This window comes from Citrus clementina, unplaced genomic scaffold, assembly GCF_000493195.1.
Source record: "Citrus clementina cultivar Clemenules unplaced genomic scaffold, Citrus_clementina_v1.0 scaffold_7, whole genome shotgun sequence".
In the NCBI taxonomy this organism is placed as follows: Eukaryota; Viridiplantae; Streptophyta; class Magnoliopsida; order Sapindales; family Rutaceae; genus Citrus; species Citrus x clementina.
In genome coordinates, this window is record NW_006262075.1 from 13,901,881 (window position 1) to 13,915,655 (window position 13,775).

General features: G+C 38.0%; 1 protein-coding gene across 1 annotated transcript; it reads right to left on the minus strand.

The window, feature by feature from the left end:
• Nucleotides 1-9,269: 9,269 nt before the first annotated feature.
• LOC18035979 (ethylene-responsive transcription factor ERF003) lies at nt 9,270-10,345 on the minus strand. Its single transcript, XM_006427485.2, has 2 exons — nt 10,169-10,345; nt 9,270-9,964 (listed from the first exon to the last, which is right to left on the minus strand). The coding sequence occupies exons 1-2, from the start codon at nt 10,249-10,251 to the stop codon at nt 9,517-9,519; spliced, it is 531 nt and encodes a 176-aa protein (XP_006427548.1). The 5' UTR covers nt 10,252-10,345; the 3' UTR covers nt 9,270-9,516.
• Between the last annotated feature and the right edge of the window lie 3,430 nt (nt 10,346-13,775).

Below are 13,775 nucleotides of genomic sequence, written 5' to 3' on the forward strand. Positions count from 1 at the left end.
GAAATGCTTAGAGGCTCATGCTGATGTGTTTGCTTGGACACATGAAGACATGCCAGGGATTGACCCTGAGGTAGCATGTCATAAGCTGGCAATAAAGAAAGGTGCTCGGGCAGTAAGGCAGAAGAGGAGGTGCTTCAACCAGGAGAGGTATGAGGCTATAAATGGCGAGGTGGAGAAGCTCTTGAGAGCAGGGTTCATTCGGGAAGTCAGTTACCCTGAGTGGATATCGAATGTGGTGTTGGTAAAGAAGGCAAACGGCAAGTGGAGGATGTGTGTGGATTTCACAGACCTCAATAAGGCGTGCCCAAAAGACAGCTTCCCTTTACCAAAGATCGATCAGCTAGTAGATTCAACGGCTGGACATGGTCTGCTTAGCTTCATGGACGCGTTCTCGGGATACAACCAGATCCCCATGTACGAGCAGGATGAAGAGAGCACGGCTTTCATCACTAACCAAGGTTTGTTCTGTTACAGGGTAATGCCATTCGGTCTCAAAAATGCTGGGGCCACCTATCAAAGGCTGGTAAACAAAGTCTTTAAGCCATTGATTGGGAAAACCATGGAGGTGTACGTGGATGACATGATCACCAAGTCCAAAATCCCGAAGGAACACGTCAGACACCTCGAGGAGACATTCGAGTTTTTGAGGAAGTATAAGATGAAGCTCAACCCAGAGAAGTGTGCTTTTGGGGTGGAGTCAGGGAAATTCCTTGGATTCATGGTGAGCCATAGGGGGATTGAAGCAAATCCCGAGAAAATCCAGGCGATTGTGCAAATGACGTCTCCTCGTAACCTGAAGGAGATGCAGAGCCTCACGGGGAGGTTGGCGGCGTTGAGCAGATTCGTATCCAAGGTTACAGATAAGTGTCAGCCATTCTTTCAAGTGATAAGGAGGGGAAAGAAAACGGAATGGACCCCAGAATGCGAGGAAGCCTTCCGGAACTTGAAGCGATACTTGCAGCAAGCTCCGCTGCTGTCCACACCGAGGGAGGGGGACAAGTTGTATCTGTATTTGGCGATATCGGATCGGGCCGCCAGTTCTGTTCTGGTGAGAGAGGAAGAAGGAGTTCAGTATCCGATATACTACACCAGCAAGTCCCTGCTTGACGCTGAGACCAGATACCCACCGTTGGAGAAATGGGCACTTGCCCTTGTGGTTGCTGCTCGGAAGTTGAGGCCATATTTTCAAGCATTCCCGGTCTCGGTAATAACAAACCAGCCATTGCGTCAAACTCTGCACAAGCCAGATGCCTCTGATCGACTCGTCAAGTGGGCTGTAGAGCTGAGCGAGTTCGACATAGACTATAAATCCCGCGCAGCGATAAAAGCCCAAGCAATGGCCGATTTCGTAGCTGAATTCACAGAGCCCGAAGTATGCTTAGATCAACAAGATGCAGTTATAGGCAATGACGAAACTCAAGTATGGCAGATGTCTGTGGATGGGTCATCAGGGGAGCGGGGTTCAGGAGCAGGGATTGTCTTGGAAGGCCTAGAGGGGGAGAAGATCTCCTATGCTGTAAAGTTAGAATTTGCAGCCACGAATAACCAGGCAGAGTATGAAGCCTTGATAGCAGGTCTGGAATTGGCTAAGGCCGTGAAAGCAGACAGAGTTAAGATCAGAACTGATTCCCAGCTGGTTGCGAATCATGTCAGTGAAAGATTCCAACCAAGAGAGGAGAAGATGGAGCAGTACCTGAAGATAGTCAGGCAGATAATGGGGAAGTTCGAAGCAGTGGAGGTGATACAAATCCCCAGGGAGCAGAATAGTCGAGCAGACATTTTGGCTAGGATGGCAGCAGTAGCCGACCCAAAAATGCCAAAGTCGGTCCCTTTGGAGGTGAAGTCCAGCCCAAGTATCGATCAGAATTTGGGGGTGTTGCGGATAGAACAAAAATGCTCGTGGAGGGACCCGATAGTTTCATACCTTAGAGACGGGGTATTACCACCAGATAAGCTGCGAGCTCGCAAGATTAGAGCCCAGGCCTCGAGATACACGATGATTGATGGGGTACTGTATCGGCGAGGATATACACTACCGTTCCTTCGGTGTTTGGATGAGGACGACGCGGATTACGTACTGAGAGAAGTACATGAAGGAATTTGCGGAAATCATTCTGGCGGGAGGTCCCTGGCCCATAAGGTTCTAAGGCAGGGATATTTATGGCCGACAATGCACCAGGATGCGCAAGGGAAGACCAGGAGTTGTGTAAGCTGCCAGAGTTTTGCAAATTTCTCTAACCAACCACCAGAGAAGCTCACCTCCATGACCTCCCCCTGGCCATTTGCTCAATGGTGAATTGATCTGATCGGCCCATTGCCAAAGGCACGAGGAGCAGCAACACATGCAATAGTTGCTATAGATTACTTCACGAAGTGGATAGAGGTAGAAGCCCTTAGCAGGATCACAGAGAAGAAAACAACAGACTTCGTGTGGAGAAACCTGGTCTGTCGATACGGGATCCCTTATGCCTTGGTAACGGATAATGGCAGGCAGTTCGATAATCACAGCTTCAGGGATTTCTGCCAAAACCTCGGGATAGAGCTGAAGTATTGCTCGCCTGCTCACCCTCAATCGAATGGACAAGTAGAAGCAGCCAACAAGACCATCAAGAGGCTTTTGAAAACCAGGCTTGGAGCAAAAAAGGGTGCATGGGTTGACGAGCTGTCAGGTGTGCTATGGGCATACAGAACAACCCACAAAACCGCAACTGGGGAGACACCGTTCGCTTTGGCTTTCGGACATGAAGCGGTCGTGCCGGCTGAGATAGGAACGACCACACACCGGACAAATCATTTCAATGAGCAGGAGAACAACGAGCAGATATGTTTGAATCTTGATCTGCTAACGGAAAGGAGGGAGCAAGCAGCCGAGCGATCAGTCATTTACCAACAGAGGGTTGCTCGGTATTATAACCAGAAGGTAAACATACGGCAATTCAGGGTCGGAGACTGGGTACTGAGAAGAGTGAATTAGAGCACCAAAGATTCGACTCAAGGAGTGCTGGGTCCGAATTGGGAAGGGCCATATAGAGTCAAGCAGATAGCGGGACCCGGAGCTTACAAGCTGGTTCGCACGGACGGCCACGAGGTGAAACGCCCATGGAACGCAGCACACCTCCGAAAATACTTCCAGTAAGACTTGTTCACATTTGAAAGCTATTTTTGCTCATGTTCATTATCGTTTATCTTTCACGCTTTATGTCCAAACAATTTCATGTAAGTCGAATCCTGCCATTGATGGAACGTCGAGGAATTTCTTTCGCTTGAAACCGAGAAAATTCTCAAAGGCATGCAAAGGCTCAACAAAGTCTCAAAGCCTGTCTTATGGCGAGACAGAAGCCAAGCATGCCAGGATCTGCTCGGCCATGAGAAGGCGAGCAGAATCCCAATCCTCGAAGAATCCAAGGCATGCAAAGGCTCGACAAAGTCTAAAGCCTGTCTTATGGCGAGACAGAAACCAAGCATGCCAGGATCTGCTCGGCCACGAGAAGGCGAGCAGAATCCCAATCCTCGAAGAATCCAAGGCATGCAAAGGCTCCACAAAGTCTCAAAGCCTGTCTTATGGCGAGACAGAAGCCAAGCATGCCAGGATCTGCTCGGCCACGAGAAGGCGAGCAGAATCCCAATCCTCGAAGAATCAAAGACATGCAAAGGCTCCACAAAGTCTTAAAGCCTGTCTTATGGCGAGACAGAAGCCAAGCATGCCAGAATCTGCTCGACCACGAGAAGGCGAGCAGACTCCAAAGCATTCGAAGAAATTCCTGAGGCATGCAAAGGCTCACCAAGTCTCAAAACCTGTTTTATGGCGAGACAGATGCCAAGCGTGCCAAGATCTGCTCGACCGCGCGAAGGCGAGCCGAATCCCAGGCATTGAAGAATCTTCAAAGGCGTGTGGCAAAACCATGAGCAAAGCCGGAACCTGCTCGTCTAGACAAAGACAAGCAGATTCTCAAACGAAAATTAATTCATAATTACAACACAAGAAAGTAATCAAAAAATATTTTTATTAATTTGTTAATAATTAACAGAGAGGATTTGGTTTTCCTAATGAGGACGGACTCTTGGGTTGCCAGCATTTAACAGCGCCGAATCCCGAGGGTCTCATAACCGTCAGTTTGAAATTCAAATGGAAGGGGGGATTTCTGCCACGTCACCTCGTCCGCAATTAAATGCGACGTGATTCTTGGCAGCCTTTTCCAATCCCACGCGAGCGAGTACTAACGAGTTTCTACTGCTGGTCCACTACATTACCCAACACCAGAAACTGGGGGACCGGTGTTTGGGAGAAATACGTCGACGAGACCAGGCATGGTGAGCAGATATCTGATGGCAGAGTTTTGCGAACCGGTGTGTTCCGTAAAAGCCTGGTGCGCGGGGGAACAGGAGCAGAAATATCCTGCTCGTCCACGAGCACGTCATCCGCGAGGTAAATTTCCTGTAAGAGGCATAAGGCCATTCCGGCTAGAGGTCGAGAGGCGAGGAGACCCGGTCGACCGCAGTTGGCAAGACATGCTCTCCAGCCCGAGGATCTAGGCATGACAGCCACGCTTTCCCCAGAACCGTGGCGTAACACGCAAGATCCCACGTTTGCCCATAACGCAGCATAACGTAGCAGTCGGAGTCCCATACCGTCCCCAAAAAAAGCGGAAACAAGATCTCACAAAACCACGACAGCCACGCTTTCCCCAGAACCGTGGCGTAACACGCAAGATCCCACGTTTGCCCATAACGCGGCAGTCAGAGTCCCATACCGTCTCGAAAAAAGAAAAAAACTGGGATTCAGAGGAAGCCTATAAAAAGGTAGCCAACGAAGGTAAAGGGGTTAGCATTTTTGAGATTGGAAAAGAAATTCTAAAGAAGAGAAAACCACGAAAAAGCCATAAGATCTGTGGCAAGCGTTCCCCGAACCTTCATATCTGACTTGAGCGTCGGAGGGTTTGCGCCGGGAAAATAACCGGCGTACTCTGACTTGTCTGTGTGCGCAGGAACCTCTGGAGAAGAAGCCTTGCGAGGAGACCCCCTGGTCGTGATGAAGTTGATCAAGCAGAGATCCTGGTCGTAAAACGAGGAGAACCGGAATCTCGCATCAACAAAACTCTTTCCTTCTTTCTCCTTCTTTCCCCATCCCTTCACATGCATGGCCACATGATTTCCAAAATTACTTGCCCCCATTGGCATGTTAGCAGGCACATGCTTTCATCTACTTCAATATTAATTTCTTCTTATGTTTTCTAGGGTGGGACAAGGGCTATTCTATATTCTCTCTTCATTAAAATCAATTTAGAAAGTCATATATATATATATATATGTATATATATATATAAGATCACATAAATTATTAATAAATTTTGTGTTCTTTCGCTTTCTGACCATGTTTTTCATTTTTTTTTCCTAGGCGGCATACATGCCATATGTGGTTCCATTTCTATTATCTCTCTGTCTTTTCACTTATTCATCACATGGGCAGCCGTGTTTATATTTGAATGGCATGCATGTTTGTATTTTGAATGTTAGCTTAGCATGCACATGGTTTTAGCTGCTTGGTGGTACCATGTGTTATTGCTTTTCTTTTATGACCGCCGTTACCACATATCGCATGTACCTATGACATTGCATCGAAGATTATCTTGGAATAGAGTCTAGGTCTTAATTTGCTAGCTATATGCTTATCCGTTCTATGATTAATCATGATTTCTGTTCACTGCAACATGCCAAATGAGTAATTATATGTTGTCACCCATTTGATACAAGTGAATTGACACGCACACACGTGTCTACAAATTGTCATATAATCAATCATTAAGAAATAAAACCCCAACTTTATTCACGGACCTTATATAATATCTATGGTCCGTGTAGTGGAAGTTTTCAAGTAAATCTTATACTAATAAAATTTTTATAAGTAGAGTAAAATTTTAATATAGAAAATCTTAATTGTTTATCGACTATCAGTCGCCACTTTTAGAAAATAAAATTACAATTATACATAAGTATAAGTAGACAATTCTTCTTTTTTTTTAAGGCTATATTATGAGAAGAATGAAAATATTATGAAAATAAAATTAAGATAATTTAGACAATTTAACTCTATAATATCTACTAATAAAAGCTCCAAAATTTAAGATTCTCCAACAAGTATATGTAAAAGGATTGTTTTAATCATTCAAAAACTCCGCTTTAGTCACAATCAAACGACGAAACAAAATATTGTAAAGAGCTTTTGATATTAAAACTTGTTTTGGCAAATAGAGTAACCACACCGAACAAGCATTACGAATTAATACAAATATTACCCATAAATGAACAAAATATACTGTATCACAACAGTGTTGTAATTATATATGTGGTCAATGGTAACATGCATGAAAAGATTTATGAGACTAGAAAAATTGTTGATGTAGGTAAATCAAATTACGTGATTGACTTGGTGATGATGAGGAGATAACAAAGTCACATGCGGGTGAGCGGGTCTACAAATTCCTGGGACTGCTAGTTTGTAAGGCCATGTTTGTCAGCACGAGTTTTTGAATCCCAAGCAAAAGCTTAGTGCGTGGATATCGCTATCAAAAAAAAAAAAAGAAAAAAGAAGAAGTGCTTTTCCCAAATTGTGGATACAAGTCATGAGCAAACAACTATCTCAAAGGATCATGCTTTGCTTCATCAGCAATTATATATACATGTTTCATTTAAGCATATATACTTAATTACATACTTCAACAATAAATCCATTTTCCTAAAAGTTTTAGATAAAAGATGATGCGTAATATTTTTGAGTAGTGATATTTGAACCTCTTAAATTATCTTACTAAACCTGATTTTTGAATTTATCTTACTACTTTCTAAAATTACTATCTCTATAGCATAACCATCACACCCACCTCTTCACCACAACAAGTTCATCATTGACATCAAACCACCACCACCCATTTTCTTCATCATAAATCTATCACCTCCACCAATATATGATGAGTTTTAATGTTGGGTTTTGTTAAATTTTATGAACAAATGATGTGTTTTTTTTTTATAACATTAGTTTTAATTTTATGTGATAATATAAAATTTGATCTAATTTCAATTTGGAAACTAATTAGGAGCTAATATTTCATTCAAACTATGAATAATTAAAAAGACAAAAGAGATGCGAGAGATGAGAAGTTAATGTATTGAGAGCCTGAAAGAAAAAAAAAATTCAACAGATTTAATAAAGTTTATTGTTTATAATTTTTTTTTTGTGGAGATTTGATAAACTATTTATATGTTGTCTCTTAAGTACTTCAAAATCATTTTGGAACAGGTGATTGGGTGTGAAGAATCAGTAACAAAAAGAAATTATGTTTGATTTTATTTAAATTAATTTTTGTCCTCTCATGTAATTTTAACTAAGAATAGAGCTATAAAGCTGGAAATGAGGCTTCAATTGATTTTCCGGGAGGTGCCAATAGCACCACAATGACAGTCCATCGCAATCGAAGCCCACTAAAGTCCAACATATAATGTTAAATTCCCAAAAAATACTAAGAAAACTTGAACCTCCACTTTAAAATTAAGTGGAACAGTAGCCCATATAGATTTTATGCGTAACGCCAACATGTAAAAAGACTATTTTGGACATGAACGTACAAGAATACCATAGTAGATTCCCATAGAATAGTAACAATAATGAAAATATTTAAAAAAATGTTAGAAATTTGGAGTGAATTTTTTTTTTCAAATAAAACAAAAATGTCCCTAAAAAATTCTTTTTTTTTTCGCTGTTAAAGGTATGTTGTGCTTAGAGTATTATTAAAAGACTCTCCTAATTTAATTTTCAAATATCTATTTGTTTACTTATGTGGCAAATAAAAAAGTATAAAAAGAGCAAAAAAATTAGTCATTTTTCAAAAATTCTTTAAATAAATATATCTTCATATTATTTTAATTAAAATTTTTTCTCCATCGAAGTAATAATAATTATAACACAATTTTTTTCAAGAATGAAAAAATAAAAAATAATATAATATTAAATTAAAAGCTTTAAAAAATTCTTCAAAAAAGATTTTTTAAGAATTTTTTAAATGAGAATGTCTTTCTCTTTCTTCAATGTTAAAAAGAAAGAATGAGAGATTTTTTTTTTTTAATGATACTCGTATCAAATGCTAGATTAGATAATTTAGCATCCAATAAAACTTTGTATTTATTAATTAAATAAATTTAATTTTTTATCACCATATGAGAAATTAAAAGCGACTGATAAGCTACAGATAGGTCAAAAGTGATCCTTTGGAAAGTGATGTTTCTGAAGAAATCAATTGATGATCCCAAAACTTGTCAAGTCTCTTATCAACTTTAATAATAAAGCTAACGAGAATGTTTATCGAAAGAGGCAATGCATCGTCAGTGACTCCCAAATATTTGAATCCCGTTCATATTGGTAAATGAAAAGGATGCATAACAAAATGTTGACACGTACATAATTTAATTTTTTTATTTGATATTTTAAATTTTATAATCCCAAAATTTTAAATAGTGTCTTTGATAACTTTTAAAATTTTATGTTTAGCATTAATTTTGAAGTTACATGTGCCAAGGACTTAATGGAGTAGCTTTCATGCAGTATTATTTTATTTGATATTTGAGTTTGAATCTTTAAAAAATTAATTTTAACTTTATCTATCGCTCTACCTTTTAAAAAATAAATACAATTTTTTTTACAAAATAAGATATTTATAAGAGAATTAGTTTTCACTTCAGAATGACCAAAATGTAGTTGAAAAATACAGCTTGCATGACATTCAATATCAAAGACAACATCATTGAAGAAAATATTTTTTCTATTATTAACATGTCTTCTTGTCATCCTAAAAGTGAAAATGACCATTTAAAAACTAATGACTTTGAAATTATTTTTTTAAATCTGAAAATATATTATCATTATTTTTTATTTTACTCAATAATTTTTCCAGAGAAGTTTATGATTTTTAATATTTCTTTCAATTATTGACCCTACGAACTGATTGATGATTACTAGTTTAGGCTTCATTCATTAAACCTAAAGATCATGATGAAAATTCCAGTTATGATAATAAATCTACATTAGAAGACACCAAATGAAAATTAAAAAAAAAAATCCCTTAAAATTTGCAAGCCAAAAAAATATAAAATAAAATAAAAATCCTCCTAATCCATCTCTCTTTTGCACTTCTAGATTGAGGATTCTTTCCCCCCTTTGAAATTTATGTACATGAAGATATAAAAAGAAACAAAGCATATATGCATACATGTAAAAGCCAAACGCTGATATCATCATATGCCCTTTACACGTTCATCTTTAATGTCAGCCGTATAATATGATCATATACCCCAATTCCCTTTGAGTGATTCACATTTATTCATGCTACTTTTATATCTACATTCATATTGTCACCTAAATGACTTGATAGCTTGAGAGCTACATAATCAAGATTAACCAAAACAAGAAACTTAATTGCAATAGCAATTAGAAAATGGTACATTTTAGAATATATGTTTATTTATAACCTAAGTTGAATTGCCACAACAAAGCTCAATAGAGCCATAATCAAGCAATTCCTCTATCATTTGCTCTATATGATCATCTTCAAGTGCTTTAAACTGTTGACTGTTATTAGTACTTCGAACTTGAGTTTCCTCATTAATCCATTTTGTCTCCGGCCATCCGGCGCTCGCATCGATGCTTTTTCCGGCGAATGGTTTACACTGTGATTGAAGTACTGCCGGCGGTTTCGGTACATTTTTTTTGGTCGCTTGGAGAGATGCCATGTGACATTTGTGTAACTTTGCTGCCAAAGTTGCTGAGAGAAGCTTAGATGAGGATGATTGTGGCTCGTTTGGATTGTACGGGAAATTTGTACGTGCTTTCGGCCCGCACATGAGCCTTGCTGCCTCATCATATGCTCTTGCTGCATCCTCTGCTGTCTCAAATGTGCCTAACCAGATTCTCGTCTTTCTGCACGCCAAAAATTACACTGATTCAGTAAACGTTATTAATAACACCAAATACAGGAAAAGGCCAAAAGGGTATGCGAAGATCATGCGAAGAGTATGAAAAAAAAAGAAACGTTTGGCTCATGTGCACATGAAAAAAATTAGAAACGTTTTTCGATAACTAAGGAGAAAACGTCAAGTAATGAGGCTGGGAATAGAGAATTACAGGAGAGGGTGGCGGATTTCTGAGACCCAAGAGCCCCAGTGCCTTTGACGGACGCCGCGATACCGCTGCTGTGGCCTAGCCATTGTGGAGCGGAAACCAAACGTTTCTGATGGTTCCTGAACTGGAAAAGTGTCTGGGGAAATGTCTGTGAGAACAAGCAGCTGGAGATGTGGGGGGTTTTTTGAGGTTAAGATCACAAGGCTTTATATAAGCACATATTGCGGCCTTCTGGGCAATCAATCAATGTATAGATTGGGACCCACAAGAGTTTTTAGTCGTTCGTCTTGATTTCTTTAATAATAACCTCTTTTGTAAATGGGTGAAATATTTTACATGGGTAATATCACTCCATTAAAGATATTTTTTTTTTTTAGTGGTAAATCATTTCTTTTCTTACTGTATGGGTAGTAATTCGAGTCATCGCGCATTTATATTGGGTGTTGATTTTCTTTGAAATATAGTATTCATAATCGTCATCACATAATTGATATTTAAATGATTTCAGTAAGTTACATCGTTGTAATTTATTAAAAAAAAGTTAATAATGAATTATCCAGTACAGTGACGGCTGAGTTCTGCCCAAATTCAGATCATGATCTATTGCAGCCACAAAGGGACAAGTAGAACGCACCTCGCTTTCTTAACATTTAAGTTAGTTCAGGATTTATATACAAATTCCTTGTTTCTTTTATGAATGAAATTAATGGTTTTAGAGAGTGAGAGGGCTGCTGGTATTTGTTGTATTAGTAGTTAGTGGACACGGGTACGTGGCTCACATCACATTTACTAAACATAGGAAACCTACCCATATGCCACAATGTGAAGCCAAGACAGAAACCCATGTTTGATGTAATTTTCAAGCCCATGCCCCTCACCATCCTCGGCCTCTCATGCACATTCTTATATTTTTTTTGTTCTTGCTTTCGAGGGCTTTTGTCTTTGTACGCTAGTAGCTGCCATATTTGACCACAACTTCCATTTTTGCTCGCATTAGACAGACCAAGTTTACGGAAGAGATAATGACATCAATTGTAACACTCTTCTTTTGTCTCCGTCAATTATTCTTTTGATCATCTCTCAAGGATTCAAGGGTTTCTCACATGCCTTTGCTATTATGGTTAATGGTTCTAGTTGCAATTTGCAGCTGCCATTTATATTTATACAGAGCCTAACCTGTTTGGGTATAGGGTCTTGTAATATTATATAACATATATTTTTAGAACATTCAACGGTATACTCGAAATAGGAAACCATCCAATAACTTGATGGCGAACTATGAGTTTGAGCTCATCATGTGAATAGATGGAGAGGTTGATATTATTTTAAAATATATTTAGAAGTAAATCCAGCTGATTCTATCGACCAAATATCATAACTGCACCATCTTAGAGTTGATCTAAGAGGTTTTTGTAATTTTTTTCTTTTTGGGTACATATCAGTAAATTTGTAATATATTATTTAAAATATAATACATTATACTTGTAATATTAAAAGTCATTCGTTGATGAAATATAACCACATAAGAATAACGTAATTAATAATCACACATTTTGGCAATCATATAAAAAATAAATCCACTCAAAATCGTTTGGCACCTGGCACCTGGAGTTTACCTTTATTAAGAGAGATCAATAATTAGAAGCCTTATTTATTTATTTATTTATTTATGTTTTTCTAAAGCCATTAGATGCCATGTTGAATCAACGAAATTGAAATGAGATATAATCTCACATCATTCTTTGCTCTTTTTACCTCTACAGAGGAACAAACATTACACACCACAAATGTCTAGGAAGTCTAGTGGTGACCTCTAGAAAAGGAATAGTTTGTAACCAAGATTGGTAGCAAGATATTAGTTCATGACGACATTGCATTTATTAACTCATTGTCGTGCACAAAGCTTTATGCATTGTGCATGTATTCTGAATTTTGTTAACAATTTGCGTCATCTTCACAATTTTCACAAATTTGTTTATTACCAAAACAAGACCATGGTATCATTAACCTTTTGCAGGAAAAAAAAATTCAATAATTAGCTGTTTATTATGAACAATAAACCGACGTATTGCACGAGTTGGCTAAATCATTGAATAAGCTATACGCATGGAATAGAGAGAATAGGCACATCTTTGTTAACCCTGTCCTAGGGAGATGTTGCAATTTATGCTTGGCTTCCTGTCTTCTCTTTATTGGTGTATCTGTCAGATTTTGAAGTGAGAAGATGCTGTATCTGTGTTCTGACTTCATATTTCTTTGCTAATTTTGATTACTTGGTGGTCTTTTTCGTCCGGTCTTTTTGGGAGTGGAGATTTCTTCCGATCTTTGCGGGAGTGAACTGAGGAGGGGAAGCAAAAAATGTGTGGTGCACGTGAAGTTTTCAGTTGATGAGATTATAACAAGATGGCAGCAATTGCCGAGAGGGAGTCACTTGATATTTGAGTATGACTTCACAGAAATAGGAATTTGGACATCGAATCACATAAAAATCTTAATGTGTGTTTTATTATAAAGCACTATATTTTTATGCATTAAATTTATTTAATTAACTTTTAATTAAAATTGATAAGCCTGCTAAAATGGGCTAAACCACTGAATGGCTTGAATTTGGATTCATGATTATATAAGAACCCAATTTGCGGTTAATTGATGATGCACATTCAAATAGACACTGAAGAGTAATGAAAATTTGCATACACTGTAAACAACTTGAATTTCTATTATTGTCGCACTTGCACTAAGATCAAGACATATCATAATCATTTTATCGTCGTTGTAGGCCCATTGATTTTCAGCTTTGTTGAGCTTGAGCCAACATATTTTGAATGATTTTTTGAAATATTTTGACAATAGATTTTGGATGATATGGGATTTTTCTTTCTTGTGGAATTATTGGTGATCCCTCAAGAATTGAGAGATCAAATTAGCTATCATTATTGTCTTTTCCACTTTAATAGTGAACAGCCAGCTCTTAAAAAGTATATGGAATGCTTGGGTTAATGGCTAGCTATAATGACAAATCTCTGCCATGGTATTTTGGCTATTATTACCAATCACTCAAATTTTATTTTCCACTAAGATAGTTACATAATAATTATTATGCCTCTAATTATGTTTCTTGGTCTCTCTATAAGAAAATTTAAAATAATTTTAAATTGAACACTAATAGAAAATGACGTTACTTTGATTTACTATTTTTTTTTAATCTATCATGCGAATTGTCTGTCATCAAACAGGAAAAATGCTTACTTGTGTGATGCTTTGTAGCATGTTCGAGGAACAAAATCAGGCAACCCAACAAAAGGAAAGATACTAATAATCTTTGTTTGTATTGGAACTTATTACTGCATATTATTTTAAGGGACAAAAGAGATTTAGTAAGAAGGGCCAAGAAAACCTAAAAGGGTTTTAATTTGCGACTTGGAGGGAAAAAAATAATAAAAAAAGGTAAAATTAAAGGCAACGCGTGCTTTGATAAAATCATACATAAGTCCAAAGACAAAAAGGCAAAATTTTTCTATGAGCAAAACACTTTATTTTGTGGCGTTTTTTGTGTTCTTTTCTTTACATTTACTCAAAGAATTATGACTTCTGTAATGCACTCGAGATT